Genomic DNA, 20,703 nt, shown 5'->3' on the forward strand with positions numbered 1-20,703 from the left:
TGCAGCATCCTTAAACACGGGGTGAGGTCCCGAAGGACTGGAGAATGGCTAATGTAGTCCCCTTGTTTAAGAAGGGTAGCAGGGATAATCCAGGTAATTATAGACCGGTGAGCCTGACGTCAGTGGTAGGGAAGCTGCTGGAGAAGATACTGAGGGATAGGATCTATTCCCATTTGGAAGAAAATGGGCTTATTAGTGATAGGCAACATGGTTTTGCGCAGGGAAGGTCATGTCTTACCAACTTAATAGAATTCTTTGAGGAGGTGACAAAGTTGATTGATGAGGGAAGGGCTGCAGATGTCATATACATGGACTTCAATAAGGCGTTTGATAAGGTTCCCCATGGTAGGTTGATGGAGAAAGTGAAGTCGCATAGGGTCCAGGGTGTACTAGCTAGATGGATAAAGAACTGGCTGGGCAACAGAAGACAGAGAGTAGCAGTGGAAGGGAGTTTCTCAAAATGGAGACGTGTGACCAGTGGTGTTCCACAGGGATCCGTGCTGGGACCACTGTTGTTTGTGATATACATAAATGATTTGGAGGAAAGTATAGGTGGTCTGATTAGCAAGTTTGCAGACGACACTAAGATTGGTGGAGTAGCAGATAGTGAAGGGGACTGTCAGAGAATACAGCAGAATATTGATAGATTGGAGAGTTGGGCAGAGAAATGGCAGATGGAGTTCAATCAGGGCAAATGTGAGGTGATGCATTTTGGAAGATCCAATTCAAGAGTGAACTATACAGTAAATGGAAAAGTCCTGGGGAAAATTGATGTACAGAGAGATTTGGGTGTTCAGGTCCATTGTTCCCTGAAGGTGGCAACGCAGGTCAAGAGTGGTCAAGAAGGCATACGGCATGCTTTCCTTCATCGGACGGGGTATTGAGTACAAGAGTTGGCAGGTCATGTTACAGTTGTATAAGACTTTGGTTCGGCCACATTTGGAATACTGCGTGCAGTTCTGGTCGCCACATTACCAAAAGGATGTAGATGCTTTGGAGAGGGTGCAGAGGAGGTTCACCAGGATGTTGCCTGGTATGGAGGGCGCTAGCTATGAAGAGAGGTTGAGTAGATTAGGATTATTTTCATTAGAAAGACGGAGGTTGAGGGGGGACCTGATTGAAGTGTACAAAATCATGAGAGGTATAGACAGGGCGGATAGCAAGAAGCTTTTTCCCCCAGAGTGGGGGATTCAATTACTAGGGGTCACGAGTTCAAAGTGAGGGGGGAAAAGTTTAGGGGGGACATGCGTGGAAAGTTCTTTACGCAGAGGGTGGTGGGTGCCTGGAACGTGTTGCCAGCGGAGGTGGTAGACGCGGGCACGATAGCGTCTTTTAAGATGTATCTAGACAGATACATGAATGGGCAGGAAGCAAAGAGATACAGACCCTTAGAAAATAGGCGACATGTTTAGATAGAGGATCTGGATCGGCGCAGGCTTGGAGGGCCGAAGGACCTGTTCCTGTGCTGTAATTTTCTTTGTTCTTTGTATTTACTGCTCATAGTAAAAGTGCTCCAAACTGCAGATGTCTAACCTTTTTCTGTTCTGGCTTTGCTTTCTTCTAATTCTTTCTTTAAATTCTGTATCTCTTCTACAAATTCTTGATTCTTGGCATCCGCCTCCTTCAGTTTACTAAAATAAAATTTTCATGATAGAGACAGAATACAGAACACCAAGATGAATTCAATTGAAACAAAGGTTTTTATGCACAGCTCAAGAAATTTGCCAAAGATTTTTAACTTTCAATGTTTTTAAACAGGATTTGCCAGTTACAAAGTCAGAAGGGGGAGGGTTTACAGATCTTGCATTTATATGGTGCCTTTTATATCCTCAAGAGATCCCAATACACTGCACTGGGGAGACAGTGGCGTCGCGGTAAGGTCACTGAACTAGCAATCCAGAGGCCCAAGCTAATGCCCTGGGGACATGAGTTCAGCTGATGCCATTTAAATTCAATTAATTAATAAAAATATGGAATTAAAAGCTAATCTCAGTAATGATGCCATAAAACTATCGTTGTCATAAAAACCCATCTGGTCCTTCAGGGAAGGAAATCTGCCATCTTTACCAGGTCTGGCCTACATGCAACTTCAGATCCACAGCAATGTGGGTAACTATTAACTGCCCTCTGAAATGGCCTAGCACGCCACTCAGTTCAAGGGCAATTAGGGATATACAACAAATGTTGGCCCATCGGTGACGCCCACATCCCATGAAAGAATAAAACAAAATAAGTAAAGAATTATTTCTTTAAGACTGTTATAGAGTCATAGAGAGATACAGCACCGAAACAGGCCCTTCGGTCCATTGTGTCCGTGCCGACCACCAACCACCCATTTAATCCTACATTAATCCCATTTTCCCTCGTAAGTCCCCTCAATTCTCCCACCACCTACCTGCACTAGGGGCAATTTTTTTTTTTACAATGGCCAATTTACCTATCAACCCGCAAGTCTTTGGCATGCGGGAGAAAACGGGGGCACCCGGAGGAAACCCACGTGGTCACAGGGAGAACTTGCAAACTCCGCACAGGCAGTACCCTGAACCAAACCCGGGTCGCTGGAGCTGTGAGGCTGCGGTGCTAACCACTGAGCCATCCACTGTTGTTCTGTGGGACAATGCAGCAGCCAATCTGAATACAGCAAGAATCCACAAACAGCCAATGACATAAATCATCAGTGAATCTGGTTGAGGGAATGCAAAGGTTCTGTTTAATGGCTCATCTGAAGGGCAGCACCCCTGCCAATGCATCACTCCCTCAGGAGTGCCCTGTAGTGCCAGTCTCCTCAAGTCTGATCAATTTAATTTCTCTCTCTGGGCTACTTGTTTTCCAATTGGTCAAATTTAGTTAACTTCAGTGCACTTTAACTTAGTTAAATTTTTAGCTTTTGGCTTGAAATGATTACGCTTTTGGTATTTTTATGGAATGTATGAAATTGATTTAAAAAAAAAAATAGAAATGGGAGTAGGCCATACAGCTCCTTGAGCCTGCTCGGCATTCAATTAGATCATAGCTGACGATCTACCTCAATTCCACTTGCCCGCCCTATCTGCATAGCCTTCGGTTCCCTTATTGTACAAAAATTTATTGATCTCAGTCTTGAATATACTCAATGACTGAGCTTCTACAACCTTCTGGTATGGGGAATTCCAATGATTCACAAACTTGTGAATGAAGAAATTGCTCCAGTCTTAAATGGTCAACCCCTTATCCTGAAACTATATCCCCGAGTTCTACTTTCCAGCCAAGAGAAACAGCCCATTCGCGTCTACCCTGTGAAACCATCTAAGATTTGTACGAGGCAATGGTTAGATCATGGTTAAGAATGCTGTGTGCCCATTATAGAAAGGAAATTAAAGTCAAAGACAGCTAATGGAAGACACTGACCAGGATGATACCAGAGATGAAAATTACAGTTGTGAAAAGAGACAATGTCAGTCACAAGGTTTGCAGTTACCAATCATGGAGAGGAGACTAGTTGGCCTACTGCACCTGTGCCATCCAATCTGAAACTGGAACTGAGAATCCCACATATTTGCAATTTTCCTTTGGCCCTGCACCTTCCTGTGTTTTAACTGTTTATCTACTCTTCCTTTAATAATGTGACAGACTGCTTTCAACATCTCAATGTAAAGAAATTTCTCCTAACCTCTCTCCTCACTAACAGGTGACAAACTAATTGAAGATCCCCGATCACTGACTCCTCAATCAGAATAAATTGTCTTTGCCTCGTCACCCCATCAAAACCCTTCATTATCTTAAATACATTTATTAAATTTCTTCTCAACTCCTCTGCTCCAGTAGAAATAATCTCAGTATCTCGAGTTTCTTTTCATAAGTGCAATTTCTCATCTCTGGTATTATCCTGGTGAATGTCTGTAGTATGCTCTCTCTGACATTAATTTCCTTTCTATAATGGACATGCAGCACTCTCAACTGTGACCTAACCATTGCATTGTACAAATCTTACAGGGTTTGACAGGGTAGATAACATGATAGATTGTTGTTTTTGGCTGGAGAGTCTAGAACAGGGGTCAGCAAAATTTTTTTAACCTGAAGAGACTTAAAAAAAAAACTGCCAAAAATAAAAACTATTGGGAACCACAAGATGAAATTTCAGCATTAGTCATCTTTAAAACAAACTATAACAAAATGCATAGAAAGAAGAATTTTTTTGGATATTGATTCTCGTGGTTAAAAAAATAACTTCGAATAGCACATTCAGAATAATTTAGCATCTCAGCTAGATTAAAAACAATAACAGTCGCAGCCATAAACCTGTTCCTTGAACTAAAGGCATTATCTATAACCATGGAGTAACTATACCACTCAAACAGGTTTATTTAGAGCACAATGATGTTCTTCGTTAAAATAATCATTTGAAACAGTAAAGTGCAGCATAATGATAAGCTTTTCATCCACACAATAAAAACACGCTCTTACTTTTCTTGACTTAACTTTGGCATCAGGCTTTTTACATGGTAATGCGATTCAACTAGAAAAGGCTGGGAGTCACAAATGAGATGCTAAAGAGCCGCATGCAGCTCCAGAGCAACACGTTGCAGACCTCTGGTCTAGAACTAGGGGACATAGTCTCAGGAAAAGGGATTGGCCATTTAGGAATGATATGAGGAGACATTTCTTCACTCAGGGGGTTGTGAATCATTGCAATTCGCTATCCCACAGAACTGTAGATGCTCAGTCATGGAGCATATTCAAGACTGAGATCAAAAGATTCTTGTACAATAAAGGAACTGAAGACTATGCAGATAGGGTGGGAAAATGGACTTGAGGTAGATCATCAGCATGATCTAACTGAATACTGGAGCAGGCTCAAGGGGTTGTATGGCCTACTCCTGCTCCTTTTAAAAAAAAAAATTAGTTTCATATATTTCATAAAAATACCAAAAGCGTAACAATTTCAAGCCAAAAAAGTAGAAATTTAACTAAGTTGACTATTTAAAAGTTGCAATTAAAGTTTAAGGCAAAATAACTTTAAATGTGTAAAGGTTCAAGTGGGAAGTCTAATGGATACTGCCATGCAGACCCTCCGCCTGCCAAGAATGAGGCATATTAATTTTGTCATATGAACATTGATTTTAAACTGTTGCTGGAGCAAGAAAATGACTTGTTAAACAGATTAGCCGTGGCTGGAAAAAGCATTTGCAGACTAACAGATCATTTTTGGAGGGAAAAAGGGGCTATTCCCTGCTCCAATTTAACCCACAATGGACTTTGAGAACCAGGTACAGTGTGTAAGAGGAGACATTCCAAGGTCGGCTAAGGCAAGGGAATCCACAAATAGACGTGATTAGACCAGCTGGTCACATGACCAACCTGCTTGGCAACCTGGGTTTTTCTGAATTGTACAAAGCGTTTGAACGGGAAAAGACTGTTTGCTCCTGGAGTGAGAAAACCTCTCCTGTCTGCTTCCATCTCTTTCTCACAAGCCTCTGGACCCACTGAGGACACGTGGATTTCAAGAGAGAAAAATCTCCTACATTGAACAAGGTTCAAGAATACTGGGCCCCAACGAAAAGCAAGACCTACCTACAATCAAGGACTTTACAGCAAACTCGAAGAACAGTAACCAAAACCATCTTCAGATATTGTCTCAAGCTTTTCCGCTTTATTTTTTCTGCTCTTTTTTGTCGCTATCTGCATGTGTGTATCGCGTATGCATGCTAGAGTGGGCATGTCGCGTATCCGTAGGCGTTAACCGAATTAGAATTTAAGTTTAGTAAAGTTCAACCTTCTTTCTTTAAAGCTAAGAAAACCCGTTTGGCTAGTTTCTTTGCCTTATACTTGCAAGTCAGTGAACAAGGATTCACTAAAGGGGGAGCTAAAAAAAAAATGGTGTGTTTAAAATTAAACCCTGTTACGGTAAGACCAGGTGAAGGCTGAGAGGGAACCCTAGACACATTTACCAGCTGGTCCTAACAGATAGTTAAACAACAGCCTGCAGAAGTTTGGAGCTGGGTTTATCAACATCCCATGTAATTCTGATTTACGGAGACTAGATTACTGAATGGTCAAAAGTGACATCCGTGTAGGCCTATTCAATTCTGTAAACAATGCCATGGGAGATCAATAGCAGTGCTACTGAACAGATGCACCAAAAATCCAGCACCAGGAACTAGCTTGATAATGAAAATCATACCTCTCAAATGCCATGTTAGTAGCTTTCACTCTACTTAGCTCTTCCTGTACTAATTGTTTAGCACGTATTTCTGCTTCAAGAGCTGACTGTAGCTCTAATCTAGCCGACATATCCAACTTTGCACTGCGTCTCACTTTCCACAGTGGATCCTGGAAGAGTATAATAGTGAGACATAGGAAATTAACATAACAATCTGTGAAATATTAACAACTTTGTGAAGTTACTTGTCCCAAAAGCATGAGGGATCTAAATTAATAAGTCTTTGAAACATCCTATGCTAATAATCATCTCTACTGATGGCAATTACTAATGCTAATTTGGCTTCTCATATTAAATTCTAAACTACAATGGTTGCATCACTACTCACTTCTTAAATGGCATCAATGATAGCAGTTATATACAACAGATTCCTATAAGGGCAATTGACGGAGAGACTTTCCAGTTATATATTTTGCTGAATTTCATTTGTTACTCCATCAACAATGTAGAAACAAAATCTAAGCACATTTCCCTCAGGTTGTAGATGGCCGGTGACTACAATAATATGCTATTTTCTGCTGAAATATTTTGCATTTCCATTATTTGCATCATTATATGGGATTAGAGATGTAACAGTTAAATTTACCAAGTGTAAGCATAAAATTATATATTGATATTTCAAAAAATTGTTTTCTTCTTGAGTTGATCAAATGGACCCACAGATTAATTATGGGTAAATTTTTATTAGATGCAGAAAAGTACATTTGTTACTTTACTGTAAATTAATATTTCTAATACAAATTACATCCATTAATTTGTTGAGAAACTAACATTCTTTCCTCAGTAAAAACAAAGTGAGATTATAATGATCAGGATTCAGTTAAACCAGAGTAAATGAAGATTACAATCATACCAGAGTTCTTGAACCTAGACTAGAATTGCGTAGTGATTCAAGTTCTTCTGTCATCTTGGATGCCAGAGCCTGCAAGTATCCTCTTGCATCCTTCTCATCGCTCACCCTAACAATGTAAAATATAAATAGGCTTTGAGGCTCCTTAATTACCCATGTGTTGTAGCAAACTATTAAATACATAACCCCCCCCCATCCCAATTTAAATTTTTTTTTTAAAAACAGATTTTAATCCATAAATATTTGCTTGTTTTATTGCTTTACAACTAGCCATTTGACTTTAAAACAATTTTAAAGTGACATATATTCTATGACAAAAAACACACAAAAAGCAAATGTGATAAACTGTGATTCTTAAGGAAACAATTTTACAAAAAAAAGGATATATTTTAAGTATTTGTAATATTCTTCCTCTTCAAATAGTATAAAATTCAAATATGCTAAGAGATTAACCAGGAAGCAATACACTAAAGCACTTGCAAATGCGAACTACTAAGTAGCAGCAGTCATATTTACACATTTGCAAATGAAGAAAAAGTCTCCTAGTTATATAATGATTTATAATAAGTACACAAAGAGTACAATATAACTGACAGAAACTAGAGGAGAAACAATCACAGAAAAGTCCACTCACCCCTCGAGCCTGCTCTGCCATTCAATAAGATCATGGCTGATCTGACTGTAACCTCGACTCCAAATCCCGCCTACCCCCAATAACCTTTCACCTCCTTGCTTATCAAGAATCCGTCTACCTCTGCCTTAAAAATATTTAAAGACTCTGCTTCCACTGTCTCTTGAGGAAGAGAGTTCCAAAGACTCATGGCCCTCAGAGAAAAAATTTCTCATCTGTCTTAAATGGGCGACCTCTTATTTTTAAACAGTGACCCCTAGTTCTAGATTCTCCCACAAGGGGAAGCATCCTTTCCACATTCAACCTGTCAAGACTCTCAGGATCTTATATGTTTCAATCAAGTCGCCTCTTACTTTTCTAAACTCCAGCAGATACAAGCCTAGCCTTTCCAATCTTTCCTCATAAGACAATCCGCTCATCCCAGGTATTAGTCTAGTAAACCTTCTCTGAACTGCTTCCAACGCATTTACATCCTTCCTTAAATAAGGAGACCAATACTGTATGCAGAACTCCAGATGTGGTCTCACCAATGCCCTATATAACTGAAGCATTACCTCCCTACTTTTGTATTCAATTCCCCTCGCAAGGAACGGTAACATTCTATGCGCTTTCGTAATTACTTGCTGAACCTGAATACTAACCTTGTGCGATTCATGCACTAGGACACCCAGATCCCTCTGCATCTCAGAGCTCTGCAATCTCTCATCATTTAGATAATATGCTTCTTTTATATTCTTCCTGCCAAAATGGACAATTTCACATCCCACTCACTTAACCTATCTATATCCCTTTGTAGCCTCCTTATGTCCTCTTCACAAGTTACTTTCTTACCTATCATTGTGTCATCAGCAAATTTAGAAACCATACCTTCGGTCCCTCCAATCATGTCATTTATATAGAATTATAAAAAGCTGAATCCCCAGCACTGATCCCTGCGGCATACCACTTGTTACATCTTGCCAACCAGAAAATGACCCAATTATATAAAAGCAGAATACTGTGGATGCTGGAAATCTGAAATAAAAACAGAAAGTACTGGAAATACTCAGCAGGTCTGGCAGCATCTGTGGAGAGAAGAGTTAACGTTTCAGGTCGGTGACCTTTCAGCAGAACTCAGTTCTGCTGAAAGGTCAGCAACCTGAAATGCTAACTCTATCTCTCTCTCCACAGATGCTGCCAGACCTGCTGAGAATGACGCATTTATGCCTGCTTCCCGTTAGCTAGTCAATCTTCTATCCATGCCAATATGTTAAACCATGAGCTTTTATTTTCTGCAATAACCTTTGATGTGGCACCTTATCAAATGCCTTCTGGAAACCTAAGTACAGTACATCTACCGGTTCCCCTTCATCCACAACACATTATTTCTTCAATGAACTCCAATAAATTGGTTGAACATGATTTTCCTTTCACAAAAACATGTTGACTCTGATTACCTTGAATTTTTCTAAGTGCCCTGCTATAACATTTTTAATAATAGCTTCTAACATTTTCCCTAAGACAGATGTTAAGCTAATTGGCCTGTAGTTTCCTGCTTTTTGTCTCGCTCCCTTTTTGAAGAAAGGAGTTACATTCGCTATTTTCCAATCTGATGGAACCTTCCCAAAATCTAGGGAATTTTGGAAAATTAAAAACATATCAACTATCTCATTAGCCACTTCTTTTAGGACCCTAGGATGAAGTCTATCAGGATCCAGAGACTTGTCAGCCAGCAGCTCCAACAATTTGATCAGTAACACTTTCCTGGTGATTGTAATTTTCTTGTGTTTCTCCCTCCATGCCATTTCCTGATTTACAGCTATTTCTGGGATGTTATTTGTATCCTCTATCGTGAAGACTGATGCAAAGTACCTGTTCAATTCAACTACCATCTCCTTATTTTCCCTTATTAATTCCCCAGACTCATTTTCTATAAGACCAACACTCACTTTGTTAACTCTTTTCAAATATCTATATAAACTCTTACTATATGTTTTTATATTTCTAGTTGGCTCTCTTTTGCACTATAATTTTCCCCTCATCAATCTTCGTCATTCTTTGCTGTTTTTTATATTCTGTCCAACCTTCTGACCTGCCACCCATCTTTGCACAATTATATGCTTTTTCTTTAAGTTTGATATTATCTTGAACTTTTTTTTTAAGTTAACCATGGCTAGCCCCTTGGAATTTTTCTTATTTGTTGGAATGTATCTATTCTGCGTATTCTGCAATATCCCCTTAAATGTCTGCCACTGCATCTCTATTGACCTATCCCTTAACCTGATATGCCAGCTCATTTTAGCTAGCTCTGCTTTCCTGCCCTCATAATTGCCCTTATTTAAATTTAAATACGAGTCTTGGACCCATTCTTCTTTCCCTCAAACTGAATGTAAAATGCAATCGTATTATGATCGCTGCTACCTTCATTATGAGGTTATCAATTAATCCTATCTCATTACACAATACCAGGTCCGGTAAAATCTGCTGTCTTGTTGGCTCCAGAACATGCTGTACCAAGAATGTTTTCGGGATAGTTTCTATGAACTCATCGAGGCTACCTTTGCCCATCTGATTCTTCCAGTCTACATATAAATTAAAATCCCTCATGATTATCGCCCTACCTTTCTGACAAACTCCCATTATTTCTTCCTTTATACTCTGTCCTACCATGTGGTTACTGTTAGGGGGCCTGTATACCACTCCCACAAGTGACTTCTTGCCTTTATCATTTCTCATCTCTACCCAAACCGCTTCTACATGCTTGTTTCCTTCACTTAGGTCAGCTCTCTCTAATGTGCTAATACCAACATTAATTAACAGTCACCCCTCTACCTTTTCCTAGCTTCCTGTCTTTCCTAAATGTCATGTACTATTCAACATTCAGGTCCCAATCTATGTCATCCTGCAGCCATGTCTTTGTAATGGCTATCAGATCATACTTATTTATTTCTATTTGTGCTATCAGTCCATCTGTTTTGTTTCAAATGCTACATGCATTCAGATACAGAGCCTTTAGTTTTGCTCTTTTATTATTTTTGTAACGTCTAGCCTCAATTGCTGATTTACTCTTAGATTTGTACTCTGTCGTTTCCTGTCACGGTCTATCAATTTCTTTTTCGTATGCCTTGTCTGTACTCTTTGATTTACCACATCTTTCCAAATTTGATCCCTTGCCCCCACTATTTAAGGAAATACTAATACACACCACTGTATAATCTCTGCAATTTGAGCTTCCCAGTGAGCCACTGACTCTTTTCTGGCTGCAAGGTCCTGTAATTCATCTTCAAGTCGTCTGTTCTGTGCTGTAAGCTTGTCCACAAATGTACACATCTGAAAATCAAAAGCTGCAATTTATAAATTGGGAATACACAAATATTTTAAAGTAGATAATGTGTGAATGTAACCCAGAAAATAATCATCACAGGAGCTCAAAAACTCAATTTGATTAAATGATGAAAAATTTCCTAGTCCATGAGTTTGTAACAAGTCAGGCTATTTTTTTTTTAAATACAAAATATATAAATGTCTCATCCTTTTCTTACCCAAAGTCCATGCCTGTGCACTTCCCAGCAGATATTACTGAATAACAATCAGCAGCGAGAACCCAGGATGATTTTCTTACTGCAAGCCCAGGACCATCAAGATCAAATATAGTGGCCCAATTACTGTCACAATACTGATGAAAGATCATCCACCTGAAATGTTAATTCTTTCGCTCCCCACAGATGTTGCTAGATCTGAGTATTTCCAGCATTTTGTATTTTACTTTAGGCCCAGATGAACAATTTTGCTTCTTTATTAGTAATTATGATAAACAGGTAGTTGACAAAAGCAGAGCTTAAAAAAGGAGTCTTTGTTTTCAATCCTTTGCAAAAATGATCAGTTAAACAGCTAACACAGTGGAGGAAGCTGCTACTATATTGTTGTATAGATTTAATCTGTCTGTTAGGACAGTGTTTATTGCCTATCCCTAATTGCCCTGGAGAAGGTGGTGGTGAACCGCCTTCTTGAACTCCTGCAGTCCATGTGGGGTAGGTACACCCACAGTGCTGTTAGGAAGGGAGTTCCAGGATTTTGATCCAAATTGGATTTTAATTGGATTCAATTACATCTTTTCATTAATTCCTTAGTATGAGCCTTATCCTTGCACTGGCATAACATTTTTCAAGGCTGTAGCTACAAACCCAGTGTCATCAACTGACTCTGCCATGCAATAAAAATGGGTCAGCAGCAATGTACAGTTCAGAAAAACCTACGAAGTTGCTAATGCTTTTTGATTGACTTATTACTAGGTTCCTACCTAAAATTAATTCCTATCCAAACCAGTCTTACAAATATATGCATCTGACAACACTTTACATCAAAAATGAATGTACGGGTAATTACATACATTTTTAATGTTAATAGAATATACAAACAGAAGAATTCATGGATACAGGATGATAATACTGAAATAAATATTAGTGGTGAAGTAAGTGACTTACTCGATCATTCTCAACTGAAAATTTCTTGTTCTCTTCAATAAGCATGTTTCGCTCACATTCATACTTCTTTTTCAGTTCACCCAGAGTTTCCTCCATTTCATTGTGCCTGTACACAAGAAACTAGATATAATCAGCTTTTTATTTGTTCAACTATACTTCATGTGGTTCTTTTCTGATGCTGCAATTAGTGACCATCAATATAATGTTCTGCAAGAGGCAGTTCCACCCAAAGTCTAAACCTAGGGCTAAGTGCATAAAGAAGTCTCTTTCTTATCCAAACTATATACAAAGGTTCAGATAGAAGACATGAATCATTCACAGCTTCATTATTTATTTTATACTATAGGTTTTGTAAATGGTCAGCATAATAGTAAAATGAGGCTTACAGTTCAAAATACATAATGATCTAGTAGCAGCAATGGGATTTTTTGAAATCCTAAAGCATTACCCTTAATACTTGCACAGGTATCAAGTAATTGAATTGCTCCCAAACAATCAAGTACATAGATGGATTAATAATAAAATACATTTGAAGACACCGTGGTAAAGTTAACCTAAAACATTTGCAGATGCAGTATGTAGTATCTCCTGTTATACTAAACTTGTTTGTTCAATGGATTTTTCAATGTTGTCCAAATGAACAGTGTTTTACTGGAAATAAGAGTCACTTGGGTTTGAATTTAGTCAGATATTAAAAATATAGTTGCTATTACCAAAGACCAAAAATTAGGAAATTACTATAACAGCAAAAAATAGAAAATTTTCTCTAATGCATTCTGTCTAAACTTTGCACAATTACACCTTCAAATTTTAAACCAACATTTTTAATCGGAGTGTCTGAGGGACTCAAATATTCCACGTTTTTGCATTAAAAGATGGGGCAACAAGCCATGTTTCCAGTTTTTCTCAATGTACCTGAACACTACAAGTCTAAATTTCACACAAGTACATAATTCTATTTAGCCCGACCTCCTTTAGAACTATGGAATGTATGTACTGTGCAACAAAAATAGTGAAAATATAGAAACAAATAATCAAGAACAAAGTGTGTGCATCAAATAAATATAGGAGACTATGCTGATTAAAAGCACAGTTGCATAAAGAATAGTACAGCACAGGAACAGGCCATTCGACCCTCCAAGCCTGCGCCGATCTTGATGCCTGCCTAAACTAACACCTTCTGCACTTCCGGGGCCCATATCCCTCTATTCCCTTCCTATTCATATATTTGTCAAGATGTCTCTTAAACGTCTCTATCGTATCTGCTTCCACCACCTCCCCTGGCAGCAAGTCCCAGGCACTCACCACCCTCTGTGTAAAAAAAACTTGCCTCGCACATCCCCTCTAAACTTTGCCCCTCGCACCTTAAACCTATGTCCCCTAGTAACTGACTCTTCCAGCCTGGGAAAAAGCTTCTGACTATCCACTCTGTCCATGCCGCTTATAACTTTGTAAACCTCTATCACGTCACCCCTCCACCTCCGTCGTTCCAGTGAAAACAATCTGAGTTTTTCCAACCTCTCCTCATTGCTAATGCCCTCCAGATCAGGCAACATCCTGGTAAACCTCCTCTGTACCCTCTCCAAAGCTTCCACGTCCTTCTGGTAGTGTGGCCACCAGAATTGCACGCAAAATTCTAAGTGTGGCCTAACTAAAGTTCTGTACAGCTGCAGCATGACTTGCCAATTTTTATACTCTATGCCCTGACCGATGAAGGCAAGCATGCCGTATGCCTTCTTGACTATCTTATTCACCTGCGTTGCCACTTTGTGACCTGTGGACCTGTACTCCCAGATCTCTCTGCCTGTCAATACTCCTTAGGGTTCTGCCATTTACTGCATACCTCCCACCTGCATTAGACCTTCCAAAATGCATTACCTCACATTTGTCCGGATTAAACTCCATCTGCCATTTCTCCGCCCAAGTCTCCAACTGATCTATATCCTGCTGTATCCTCTGACAATCCTCAGCACTGTCCGCAACTCAACCAACTTTTGTGTCGTCCGCAAACTTACTAATCAGACCAGCTACATTTTCCTCCAAATCATTTATATATACTACAAACAGCAAAGGTCCCAGCACTGATCCCTGCGGAACACCACTAGTCACATCCCTCCATTCAGAAAAACACCCATCCACTGATACCCTCTGTCTTCTATGACCGAGCCAGTTCTGTATCCATCTTGCCAGCTCACCTCTGATCCCGTGTGACTTCACCTTTTGTACCAGTCTGCCATGCGGGACCTTGTCAAAAGCTTTACTAAAGTCCATATCAATAACATCCACTGCCCTTCCTTCATCAATCATTTCATCACTTCCTCAAAAAACTCAATCAAATTAGTAAGACACAACCTCCCCTTCACAAAACCATGCTGTCTCTCGCTAATAAGCTCATTTGTTTCCAAATGGGAGTAAATCCTGTCCCGAAGAATCCTCTCTAATAGTTTCCCTACCACTGACATAAAGCTCACCGGCCTATAATTTCCTGGATTATCTTTGCCACCCTTCTGAAACAAACGAACAACATTGGCTATTCTCCAGTCCTCTGGGACCTCACCTGTAGCCAATGAGGATGCAAAGATTTCTGTCAAGGCCCCAGCAATTTCCTCCCTTGCCTCCCTCAGTATTCTAGGGTAAATCCCATCAGGCCCTGGGGACTTATCTACCTTAATGCTTTGCAAGACACCCAACACCTCCTCCTTTTTGATAATGAGATGACAGATTATCTACACTCCCTTCCCTCGGCTCATCATCCACCAAGTCCTTCTCTTTGGTGAATACTCATTTAGCACCTCGCCCATTTCCTCTGGCTCCACACATAGATTCCCATCTCTGTCCTCGAGTGGGCCAGCCCTTTCCCTGGTTACCCTCTTGCTCTTCATATACGTATAAAAAGCCTTGGGATTTTCCTTAATCCTGTTTGCCAATGACTTTTCATGACCCCTTTTAGCCCTCCTAACTCCTTGCTTAAGTTCCTTCCTACTGTCTTTATATTCCTCAAGTGCTTCGTCTGTTCCTAGCCTTCCAGTCCTTACAAATGCTTCCTTTTTCTTTTTGACTAGGCTCACAATATCCCGCGCTATCCAAGCTTCCCGAAGCTTGCCAAACTTATCCTTCTTCCTCACAGGAACATGCTGGTCCTGGATTCTAATCAGCTGACATTTGAAAGACTCCCACATGTCAGATGTTGATTTACCCTCAAACAGCCGCCCCCAATCTAAATTCTTCAGTTCCTGCCTAATATTGTTATAATTAGCCTTCCCCCAATTTAGCACCTTCACCCGAGGACTACTCTTATCCTTATCCACAAGTACCTTAAAACTAAGGAGATATTAGGGCAGAAGATCAAAAGCTTGGTCAAAGAGGTAGGTTTTAAGGAGCAAAAGCGAAAAGCAAGGTGGAGAGGTTTAGTGAGGGGAGTTCCAGAGCTTAAGGCCTTGGTAACTGAAGCTATTCCTACCAATGGTAGAGCAATTAAAACCTTAGATGCTCAAGGAACCAGAATTAGAGGAGCAGACATCTCACAGTTGTGGGGTTGGAGAAGATTACAGAGATAGGGAGAGTCAAGGTTATAAAAGGATCTGAAAACAAGGATGATGATTTTAAAATCGAGGTGATATTTAAGTGAGAGCCAATGTAGATCACCAAGCATAGGAATGATGAGTGAACGGGACTTGATGCAATTTAGGACAAGGGCAGCTAGGTTTTGGAAGACCTCAAGTTTACAGGGGTAGAATGAGAGAGGCTGGCCAGCAGTGCATTGGACTTGTCAAGTCTAGAGGTAACAAATGCATGCATGAGGGTTTCAGCAAGCAATTAGTTGAGGCAGGGACAGAGTGAGGTGATGTTACGGAGGTGGAAACAAGCAGTCCTAGTAATGGTGTGGATATATTGTCGGAAGCTCATCTTGGGGTCATATATGAAGCCAAGGTTGTGAACAATCTGGTTCAGCCTCACACAGTTGCCAGAGAGAGAGGGATGGAGCCAGTGGCCAGGGAATGGAGCTTTATGTGGGGACCAAAGACAATGGCTTTGGTCTTATCAATATTTAATTGGAAGAAATTTTGCTCATCCAGTACTGGATGTCAGACAAGCAGTTTGACAATTTAGAGACAGTGGAGGGTTCGAGAGGGGTGGCGTTGAAATAGAGATGAGGTATCATCACCATACATATGGAAGCTGACACTGTTTTTTTGGATAATGTCGCCGAGGAACAGCATGTGGACAAATACTCTATATACAACAAGTCACCTACGACCCAAAAACAATGCTAATGTAACAGCAATCTGTGAATTCAAATAGCAACATTCAGCCATAATGTAAAATGGTCAGTGAGAGAGATATGAATATTAACAGCAAACTCAAATTGAAGCTCAGGAAATTGGATTAAAATAAGGAATCTACATACATTGTGAAGTGCTTAGAATGACATTCGAACACAAATTTGGACCAACTGTTTCATTTTCACATTATGACTTAACTACTGCCTGGTTTCAGTTATTCCTCACAAAAACATAACCGATATAAACATTTCTTCTACTCAACTATCAAATCAATAAACCTTACCAAACTTACAAAGTACTAACAATTTTTGCCAATATCAAAGAGCTAAGTGCACCAAATCAAAAAATTTAAGACATAAACTGGAATGGTACAAATATCCCGTGCAGCTACATATTTGAGACTGCCATCTTGTCCTTTGGAACTCCTGATCTCAACACGTTTACCTTGTAATCTCCCGTCTTGCCTTCAAAAACTGTGTTTTTGTCCCCTTGTGGTTGTTTTCCCCCAGTTCAGTGCTCACAGATATCTCTCTGCATGTGAGTGCTATAGCAGTGCTCACATAAACCATTTGGATCCCATGATTATATCACTATATTAGCTGCAAATATTTATCTATATACACCGGTGGGAAGAGGTTCACATAGAGCATAAGCCCAAGTATGGACTGTTTGAGCCAAATGGCCTATAACTATGCAATGATGTACTGTAAAACTGTGGAAGAAAAATAAAATATTCTTCACATGCTGTCACATAGCTTCAGGTTCTATAACAGGGCATAAAATAAAATGGTAAAAATTATTAACAGCAAACAAAATTAGTTGCTTTCCAATTACATGTATATTTTTGCTGCAAGTTGAACAGTTTGTAGTACAAACAACCCAATTTCTTCCCCCCATTCATGACATCAAACCCCTTCCAATTATCAGATTGTAATTAGATACCGCACTAATAATTATTCTTTTAAATTGCACAGCACCTCACATCTTCTACAAAAAAAACTTTAATTGACGCCAAAGGGGTTGAACAGCATCGTTGATGCACAATGACAATTAAGTGGTGGCCTTCAAAATTGAACATTTCATTAAACGAGAGAAAATCGCAATCCACACCCATGAAACGAGATTCAGAAAACATTTTGAAACAATATACAAAAAAAGTTTTCCCCAAGTAGAAATGATACATCAGCTCCGACAATTTAGCTTCTGCGGTGGGTGGGGGAATAGACTACGAAGGCAACAGTCTTGGAGCAATACACATTTTGTGGTGTAACTTTGACTCTACATTGTAATGGGGGGAGGGGGTGGGGACTGTCAAGAAGCTCTCACTCCCAGACTACTGGATTCCGCCCCAACACCCCAACCCCTCCCCCCTCCAAACAAAAAAACACACCGAATGGCACACTCACTCAACAAAGCTTCAGACTGGGTGGAAACAACCATCATGGAAATTCAAATAAAGACATGATTAGCCACAAAACACGCTACTCAACCATTTATTAAAATAGGGTAGGCCTTCATATTAGTTATTTCCTCCTCATTCCCTGGTCTCTCCAATTGCACCGACGTCAAATGAAGGACCAACTGCTCCCCAGAATGCCATGAGACAGCACCTGACCTGTGCTCTTGCCCATATTGACATAAAAAATTGGGAGTATACCAGTGTAGGTTCAAATCCATATCCCACCAATTCATGGTACAGCAATTTCATGTTCTACTAAGACCAACCTTATCAAGGCAGTTTCTATGTGGACTTTTCTCCTATTCTACAGAAAATATTTATCGAGCTTCAAATATTTTTGCAATGTTCCTGCAAGTGGCGTACTTGTACTTAAAACAACTAATAAGACAAATAGTTCTTAGTAATTTGGCTATTTACCGGTCTCTCTTGGCTTTCTCCAATTTGTCCTTTAGTATCATGACATCCTTTTGCAGAGCTAAATGTTGGGCATCTGAATCATGGAGCTCCTTTTTAAGGTTCTTAATTTCTGTGCTATGAGCAGTTTCACATCTCACCAGTTCCTCCTCATAGAAAACCAGTTTCTTCTCCAGTTCTGCTTTTACCTTGGAGAGTTCTTGCTGGTGCTGCAAGCTGGATCCAGCAGCCCGGCCTCCTTGCTTCAGCTAAACATGTAGGAAGAAAATAATTGAAACTACTTATAACATACTGTTACGCTCGCGAGAGGTGCAGCGATTGAAAAAACAAGAACCAAAATTTACTTTTCCTTAAAGAAGTGGACAATGTGCTTCAAAATGGCCACTGAAGGTCAAACCTGTATATTCAAGCTATCTTAATGTCTGATAAGGACAAAAGGATACATTTCAAACTAAGAGGTGTCAATTACACACTTCCTGAACCCATCAAGAGACATTTTTGAATTGAATGGGTTCTTCTGAAGCAAAGAAGGTATGAAGTAGTCAACACAGGGACAGAGATCTGTGCCTCCCAACAGACGCAAGATGCGAGAGATTTTTGACATTAAAAAGTAGCTCTCTGGCGAGGAAGAGGGGGGGGGTGGTGGGAAGGGAGGGAGGGACAGAGCGTAAACCAGGACAAACATCACGAAAGCCTGTAAAGCTGGTAGAAATCCAGCAAAAGCTGAAGAAGGTGCCCTGCTGTGAATTCTACACTTCAACTTGTGCAGCAGATAACTGAAGGTGATCTCCCATCTCTAGATTGAAGACTCAGCTACCACAGAAATCTACAAAACTTGGCCTGTGACTTTAAAAGAGACACTGACCGCCAAGAAGATTGAACAGGTTTACAGTGAACCCTGAAAACCTACCTTACTTCAAACCACTTATCATTTTTCCTCTTTACCTCTTGTATGTGTTTGCACGTGCACGTGTGAATGAGTGTGTGGGTACAGTTGCGACCATTTCGGGAATGAATATTGCTCAATAAATAACTAATCTTCTGTTTTAAACCAGTAAGAAAACCTATCGCTGTCTGTTTACTTGACATGTAAAACCCCAGCAACAAAAACATTTGCTGCGGTTAGTTGGGAGTTGAACCGTGGGGACCACCCACATCCCTTACCATTTGGCCGTAACAATACAAAAATCCTTTCCCCTGGATCCCCATCTCTAATACACCTTCTCTGGCCAAGGAAGTTGGAATATTATTCTCAATACAGTGTCACAATATTTCTCTCTTGTTTGGATGTCAGGCTATTCATTTGGATATGGAAGCTGAAGAAGTGAGGACAAATTGTTAAACCTTCTTTAATTAATTTTGGAGTGTGGCTTGTTTTAGAATTTCCCTTTAAGTCATCTCAATTTTTCCCTCCAATAAAAACATAACTTACGTTCTTAAAACTTCGACATTGTTTCCATATATTCTGACCTTTAATGCTTCCACTTCACTTTCTAGTTGTTTGGAATAAGCCTCGCTGTGTTCTCGAAGCTTCCGTTCCTTTGATGCTTCGGCGATCGAGTCTTCCAACTGAGCTTCCAGCTAGGGAGAAAAGAAAATACTCATTGCAAATTTTCACATACACCATGTTTTAAATTTTCCACCACAAAACAGACACACAATCCTTTTTGTATCCATTATAATTGATTACTTACAACAATGGTTCAGAAACAAAATAATTTTTACCATTCTTGGATTAAAGAATTAAGAAATGTTGGATAACACAAAATATTCCTCATCCTATTTTGCAGCATTAGATTATGAAATGATTTTGGAGGTGATATAGAAAAAAATTGCATCAGCTGAAGAGGTGGAAATAGATTTGAGTGCTCAAAGGGCTAAAAAAAAAACTGGCAGCAAAAAAGTGGAGAGCATTATGCTGCATTTTGCAATAAGATTTACCACTGTAGTTCTATCCCTAAATAATATTATTCACATTTTAAATGCATAACATGCTTAAGCTGTTTACCAAGTAGCAAGATTGCATCAGTGCCTTAACCAATTAAGTTAAATACAGCCCAGTAAAATTACTATGAAATAGTGAATTAAATTTAAGAGAAGGAAAAGACACTTTCAATATGTGGCATGACTCAGATTGCGAAAAAATTAAAAGTAATATTTTAGCATATTTGGATCATGCTAAAGCAGTCCAGTAAATAAAAAGCCATGTGCATCTGTGGAATATGGCGTCATCAATTTAATTTTCAAAATGTCTACGTCAATAGTTCTCAACAAAGCAGCAGTAGGCACTACAATTCATTGCTGCACACCTGGATTAAAGATAAGCTATAGCCTACTGCAAATGGTTTAATATCAGAATATTTGAACTATAGTACTCAAAAACAGTATGGTTCAGAGGCGAATG

General features: G+C 39.6%; 1 protein-coding gene across 1 annotated transcript in view; it reads right to left on the reverse strand.

Moving 5' to 3' along the window:
• cdc42bpb (CDC42 binding protein kinase beta (DMPK-like)) overlaps window positions 1–20,703 on the reverse strand; it is a 268,863-nt gene that overhangs the window by 61,839 nt on the left and 186,321 nt on the right. The window contains exons 14-20 of the mRNA XM_068038967.1: window positions 19,770–19,880; window positions 18,303–18,547; window positions 12,144–12,249; window positions 10,865–10,989; window positions 7,053–7,158; window positions 6,161–6,309; window positions 1,534–1,631 (exon numbers count right to left, since the gene is read on the reverse strand). Coding sequence (XP_067895068.1) covers window positions 1,534–1,631; window positions 6,161–6,309; window positions 7,053–7,158; window positions 10,865–10,989; window positions 12,144–12,249; window positions 18,303–18,547; window positions 19,770–19,880 — 940 coding nt within the window. The remainder of the gene's footprint in view (window positions 1–1,533; window positions 1,632–6,160; window positions 6,310–7,052; window positions 7,159–10,864; window positions 10,990–12,143; window positions 12,250–18,302; window positions 18,548–19,769; window positions 19,881–20,703) is intronic.

The sequence above is a fragment of the Heterodontus francisci genome, chromosome 9 (genome assembly GCF_036365525.1).
Source record: "Heterodontus francisci isolate sHetFra1 chromosome 9, sHetFra1.hap1, whole genome shotgun sequence".
Taxonomy (NCBI): Eukaryota; Metazoa; Chordata; class Chondrichthyes; order Heterodontiformes; family Heterodontidae; genus Heterodontus; species Heterodontus francisci.